Below are 7,284 nucleotides of genomic sequence, written 5' to 3'. Positions count from 1 at the left end.
CTTGAGTGACCCAGTCAAAGTGATGGAGAAACACTTACATGACGATCGGCTGATTGTCTTCTTTGAAGTGTGACAATTACGAAATAGGAGAACTTACTTATGTGAGTTGTTTAGGGTCAGCTACACTTATCAATAAAATTCATTAGGTGATTAGTACAGGTTTCGAAAGACATCATTGGTATTTATCATCAATCCAAAGTGAAATGCCTGGCGGCAGAAGGTAAGATCGAAGAGAAGAGAATGAGGATCAGAGAGTGCTTGGTGTGGAAACGGAGGAACAGTCAATTCTGAGACAATTGATTAACATTTTTCAAATGGGGTATTTACTGTATGGTTATCAGATTTTACTGGGACGTTCTTTAATTACCTATTCAAACACATTTTGCTGTCCTCGCTTGTGTTCTCGTTCACTACATTACTAAAAACATTAATGTGTTTCAACATCTTTGAAGCAACTAATAGTGAGGCAAGTTTCATATCACGTTACTTAGTAGTCGAAAACATAGTAGCAACAAATACATATTTTTCAAATAAAACAACTGAGATAATTAAGAATGTATTAATATGGAGAGATGCTATACACGCTATGTACATGAAGAAATAATGATGTTCCAAAGCTTTACAAAACAAAGATTGAAAAATATCTCATAGGATGAGTTTCACTTTTTAATTACTTCAATGGTGTACTTAATGCCTCCTCAAATTTATTTAAAGTTCGTTTCAAGCCTTCTCTAAGATAAGGAGAGAAAGATAAAATAATATATTACACAAGTAGGAAATTTGCCAACACATTTCATATTCGGTTATAGTATCGGCAAAGGATATTTAGACTGGCAAGTTTTGGATTAGAAAACAATTTACTTTAAAGTTAGTAGGTCTCTTGTAAAATTCAGTAACACGGTTCGGTGAAAAATTCACTTCAATCCATTTTCGTGCTATGAACATGTGATGAACTAGAACCACGTTAATCGATATCGCCTGATAAGATTCACCAATAAGAATCTTTCAACACATTTTTACCCTGCGAATACTATTTAGTATTTTTTTCCTGTGACTCGAACACTTAGATTAATTTGTGTTGGACGGATGCGAAGCTATGTAAGTGAATGTACTGCACCGTCCAAGATTTTTTCCAGATACATTACTTTATATCGAACCATTCTAACTTTTAGAAAAGAGAGCACATGTGAAACTAGTCGTTGGATGTGCATTATTAAATGTTTCTTAAAGTCCTCGTAGTTGATACATCACCTACATAAAGGAAGTGGTATTCTGGTTTATTAAGAGTATCACATAATGGGCCGTTTTGCAGTTGAGCTAAAAAATATATTGGTGGAAATGAGACCAAGGGGAGATCCCATTGTTACTTCATCTATTTGTCGATAACGTTTGTTTCTGAACAAGATGTAGGTACTCATTATCGATTTCAATAAAATTCTCTTCACTCTATCTATTAACTTTGGTGAGACCATTCTTTTCTACAAGTTGTTTGCAAATATAATCAATAGTTTTAGTCAATGAAATATCAATAAACAAAGACATTACATCCAAAGATGACGTGGTTTTTTCTGTTAAATTCATATATCTTATTACATTTACAAATCGAAAAACGTCTTTGACATTGCGTTTCATTAACTTTCGATGTGGTGGTCTTAATAATTTTACGAGCCACTTTTCTGTTGAGTGACACAGTGTGTTTGATAAACTAAGAATCGAACCTAATGAAACCTCTTGTTTGTGCACTATAAGTAGGCCACAAACGCGTGGAATGCGTGCTCCTGAACATTTGAGCATGTCACAAGTAGAAGTAGAAATAAGTTATTGATGTTTTACAGATTTCAACGATGAAGTTGGCTGATGTTCCATCTTTTCTGCCAAGACTTTACGTAACCCTAGTTTATGACATTTAGTTTTATCATCAAACAGAAGACGTGTTTTATCTATAGAATCAGTCTTGTTTAAAATTACGACACCTGATCCTTTATCTAGTTTGATTATTACGATATTTTCCTTCGATTTTAGTTTTCTGGGTGACTTATTGAAGTTTTCTAGTCAACGTCTTCTTTATGTTCTGTTCGCTACTTCTAAATCGGTTACATTAGTCAATATCATCTTAAATTCTTCTATATTGAGCTTACTCGAAGCTACCAAGTCATGTGTCTAGATTAGTGGATTTTTAAACTAATCCTTAGAAAGCATTATCTCGTTTCTCCTTCTTCGCAGTACTTCTGAAGCATATGCCAAAAATTGATCCCTATGATTTTCAATAGCATGTAATTTAATTCAGTGATATGCATTGATTTGGTTCACAGAATATCTTTCCAGTGACTTGACATTAGGTTCGAATTTATATCTATAGTGATTTGCAGTCCCGTTTAGGATAACGTTGGGTCAGCGTGAAATCAAAATGAAATGCAATGTGATTTTCGCTTCTGTGAGGTGCTCACCAAATTTTAACAGTCTAATAATGTTCATAGAGTACTCAAGAACAGAGTATTTCAGGCTCACTCAATCGAATCATCATGGTATATCCACTCTTTATATTACAGGAGAGTTAACAAATCATTATATCAAATAACAGACAATGATGACTGGATAACAGGAGTTACAAGAGTTATTAGTGCTATATGTACACATGTTTAAGGCAATCTGAAGAAAGACATAGGAAACAAAGAGGTGTAACTTACATTTCTTTTTTCAAAGGTTCTAGCTGAGACATTGATCTGGATAATTCTTCGCACTTGGCCATTAAAACATAAGTGGACTAAGGAGGAAATAAAAGTTCTGAAAATATTCCAACAACAGTTAAGTATTTCAGGTGCAAATAAAAATAAAAAATCTTAAATTGACCAAAATATACAAGGTTTTCCATTAGCTGATTGATTATTACAATGATAAGGGAATCCCTATTTTCTTAAGCTATTTAAACTTCCCACATCCTCCCACCTTATAGCTTTAGGAAGCACTGGGAACTTGTGCTAAATTCATATTAAGGTGGCGTTGTTATTAAAATGGTTGTTTACAATCGGACAATAATGCGTGAACTAGTGTATGTCTACAGTTGTGATTAGTGGTTTCAAATCCGAACCAAACTAATTAAATAAGGATATTGCGTAGAGTTGTTCAGTACTTGTGGATAAGAGCGTTAAGCACAGCAATACACTAGAATTGTTTTTTTTATTACATTTCAGAAATGTACCAGTCTATCGTGAGATACCTTCAAAGCCCACTTGTGAAAATAAAACTATGACCCATTTCTGGTTAAGCAAACTTTTAAAGATAGGAAAAGTACTGTGGGTGAGTACGTTGATCACTTCGTAGTATACTTATTCCATAAAACGGTTTTTGTCAAATCAGTGCAATGAGTCACTGTTTAGACGTGAGAGCACGTAATAAATGATAAAACAGAGCATTCACTGAAACATGTCAACGTTAAAACTATGTCAAAAATGCCGTATACATATAGACATGTACTCAACCAGATTTCGACTTTTTATAAGAGGCCCTTAGTGAGGTATTCCTAGAAACCTAACCCAACCCTTAATGTACAGATACTTAGAAATTATGGCTAATAAAGGCCGTACATTTTCAAACTTCCGATATCAACTGGCCATTTGTCAACAGACTAACCTTTATACATGCACCGATAGTTTCACAAGCGTAATCTACGGAATCCGAAAATACAGTTGTACAGTCCAAGGTAAGACTTGACATCTAAAACATAAAGAAAACAGTACGCCATTATGTTGGTTTCAATATGAAAGGAGCAGGAATGACGGAGAGGGGATTACAAGGAGATAGATAGAACTAGGACAGAAGTGTCCTTATCCTTTGGATGAAGATAATACTTAGTAACTAGTCATGTAAGATGGGATACCAGTTTGAAGTAACTTTTGCCTATCACTGTTTAAGGAGTCAAGTAGCATGAGCAGACCTTTCAGAAAAGACGTTGTCTATGACAAAGGAGATGCATTCGCGTGATTAATGAGTCACATTTTCAAAAACTGTGAATTACATTAAACTTCACCGATATTTTTTAAACTCAAAGAGCTACTGCATAACAGACAACTTAGTTTATCAGTTCAAAGTTTGATTTTGTGACTTCGTACAGTCATGACCTATTTGGACGTTAAACAAATTTTGGAAACAACTCCATTCCTACCTAAAGTTTGTGCTGATGTTGTTCAGAAGAACAATAAAGGCTTCACAACTGAACCAACCAACCCAGAGAACAAAACTCCACCTAGATAACCATAGACACTTCTCTCAATTCGAATGAAATTACCTAGATTTGTTAGCATGGTCAAGTTGGAGAACGTAGGAACAACAGAATAACTATGAATTTAAAGTGTATTCATATCTAAATATCAAACAAGTGAAAAACTGCGTTGAACTCCGGAGTTTGTTTACTGTATGTTACTATGAAATAAAATAACGATGTTTTATTCAAATAAAAATGGCACATTCGATTCTTCCCTAACGAACCGCCCGTATAGGTGGATGTCGAATACCCACTGGGACAAAAGTCGGACGTCCATATCCGACTAGTCAGTATCCCCAGGGTAAATTATGATAGATAACATAGTTTTGAGATGAGATTTAAAAACAATGTTTGGATTTAGTGAACTGTTAAGTGCGTATACAGAGATATTAAAAATAGAGCACTAACGAGACTGTCTGAACTAATTTACAACCAACAGCTGTTGGTTGGATCTTATTCTCTAGAGAATAAGATCCCAGTTGTTAAGTCTGTGGCAAGAGGGAACGTGACGAATTAAGCACAACAAGAAATGAAGCCAAATATTTTGAAACTAAATGCCTTTCGCGTAGTTTACCCCATGGTATTGTCAATCGGTCATGTGAGCGATAAATATCTATCGGTGAATGAAAGTATTCACATATGTTTGTACTCGAAGAGCGGCTCGAGGATGGGAATTAACACATAACATTACTGTAAATCAGCAAAAAAGTAACTTAATTGCTCAGCTGCCCAAGCAATTAATGGGGGAATAAATGCGAACTTTGTGGAAAATTCACGAGGGAAGTTGGAGTGAATATATACGGTAATGCATCGTAACTTCGTCTTTCTTCCCCAGTACAAGTAACTAGTGAGTATTTTACTCAAAATTTCCGTATTGAGAGAAAATATCTATAAATTAACAGACTGCCCAAACAACCAATAAAGAGGAAATAAAGGCGAACAAAGGGGAAATAAAGCGGAAAATGCATTGGAAAATAAGTCGTAAATAAAGGGGAAATGCATCGAAATGTCTGCTTTTTCGCCTGTCCGGGGGAAATAAAGCGTAATTTCCCCTTTCTGTCGCTCTGTTTTTCAAATGTCGTGACCTTCCTTGAATTGTTTACTTTTCCCAAAAACTAAAACCTTGTTGTCTGTCTTTTCCAAAATATAAGCTGAATCGTCTACATTTTCGCGAAATTAACTCCACTTTGTCTATTTTCTGTTCAGAAATGTTTGCTAGCAAACATGGGCAGCTGCCTCCAAACAACCAATAAAGGGGAAATAAAGGCGAACAAAGGGGAAATAAAGCGGATGAAAGCGTAAATAAAGGGAAAATGTCGCTTTTTCGACTGCACGTCGGTTGTATAGGGGAAAAATCGGCTATTCGTCGGATATTTAGGGGAAAAATCGGAAATTTAGCGACATTTGAAAAACAGAGCGACAGAAAGGGGAAATTACGCTTTATTTCCCCCGGACAGGCGAAAAAGCAGACATTTCGGTGCATTTCCCCTTTATTTACAACTTATTTTCCAATATATTTTCCGCTTTTTTTCCCCTTTGTTCGCCTTTATTTAAATAAAGGCGAAACCCCTTTATTGGTTGTTTGGGCCCATCTCAACATTAGTACTTCATTTTACAACTTCATGTGAAGGCATTTATAACTAAATACCTGGTTTAATGTAGATGTTAATGAACGAAGCAATGCGTCTAAATGTTTTGCTATCCCTTCTGCACTCTCCTCAAGTTTCGGCAAAATATCGAGCTGTAACGCACACATCAAACTAACAGAACAGTTTGGAGTGTACAATGAATCTAAACTACAAAATACATGGACCCTTTCTGCTCACAATTTGATGATGAGAAACTATTGTAACCACTCATAAGCGTCTGCCTTATTAGCTTCAATGGTTATTATTGATTTTTTAGCATTCCTTTTTTTTATATTTAAAAAGGGCAGTGGTTTCAAATGGTTCTGAAGGGGATAGAAGCTTTTGCCCGACAGGTTTCCGTATCTAATATTAGTGAATTAACGATGCTTATAGTTACGAACTTAGTTAAATTTAACGATTGAAAACAAATTGTAAATTATAGCGGGCTATTATCCTTAGTTCCTAAAAATATATCAAGTTTCCTGTTAAAGAACTCCTGGGAAGTCACTTGGACTAGCTCAACCGGCAGCAAATTCCAGCATTTGACTGCTCTTGGGGAGCAGAAAGTATACATACAGCCCGTTCTTCTGTATTGTGTTTCCATATGGAGGATAGTTAAAGTAGACTTTTCGTAATTAGTTTTGGTACCTTTTACATCTTTAATCAATACCTACAGTTTGTACAATTACCAATATTACCTGTGGAATTGTCGTTCAAAAAACAACCTTTGATCTTCCGTTCCGTTTGGAAACACGCATAACATGACCCTGTAGTGACCTCCTTTTATGAAGAGAACGCGATTGGTATGATGGAAACGACTGTAGAGGATTTATTCCTCTATATTTGACTCTAATAAATAAATAATATCCCGTTAACGGAATATTTAATGCAGGTTAGACCTCCTAGTAGAATGATGGGTTAACTCGAGATTATTCAAAAGCCTGAACACCAGTCATAGAGATCGTTTATTGCTGAAGTTTGGTAAAATCCGCAAGCGTACAGATAGCAAGCACGCACGGAAAACAAGTGAGTGTCTATGTGGCAATGAGTGTTGAAAAAACCATATATATTTATGAGTTTTTATGGGTTGTGGACAAATTATTGATTGTCTTTGCTTGCAACTAATGAGAGAATTAAGATTGATGTGCAGATATGCGCATTTGTTTAGTTCAATGGGTACAAATGACTTCACCTTCTGAGTTCGTGGTTTGACGGACCGAATGTATTCCATCAGTTGCTTCAATTGCTGCATGTAGTTTGTTATATCTGCTGAGATATATGTTGCACGATCAAAGAACTCACCAGGCAAAAGTAACGTTGTTCCATAACTAAACTCAGCAGCACAACGACCGATATCAAAGGAAGCTTGGCATCTTATTTGTAATCTTCTCCTGC

General features: G+C 35.6%; 1 protein-coding gene across 1 annotated transcript; it reads right to left on the bottom strand.

Moving 5' to 3' along the window:
* Positions 1-670: 670 nt before the first annotated feature.
* Smp_145720 (hypothetical protein) lies at positions 671-6,017 on the bottom strand (the record flags this gene model as incomplete). The annotated part of the gene is made up of 4 exons (XM_018792139.1): positions 671-731; positions 2,688-2,764; positions 3,631-3,714; positions 5,910-6,017. 4 exons carry the CDS (start codon positions 6,015-6,017, stop codon positions 671-673), a joined length of 330 nt encoding a protein of 109 aa, XP_018643996.1.
* Between the last annotated feature and the right edge of the window lie 1,267 nt (positions 6,018-7,284).

This window comes from Schistosoma mansoni (genome assembly GCF_000237925.1).
Source record: "Schistosoma mansoni, WGS project CABG00000000 data, supercontig 0667, strain Puerto Rico, whole genome shotgun sequence".
In the NCBI taxonomy this organism is placed as follows: Eukaryota; Metazoa; Platyhelminthes; class Trematoda; order Strigeidida; family Schistosomatidae; genus Schistosoma; species Schistosoma mansoni.
Note: the sequence above shows the minus strand (reverse complement) of the source record. Positions and strands in the feature narration are given on the sequence as shown.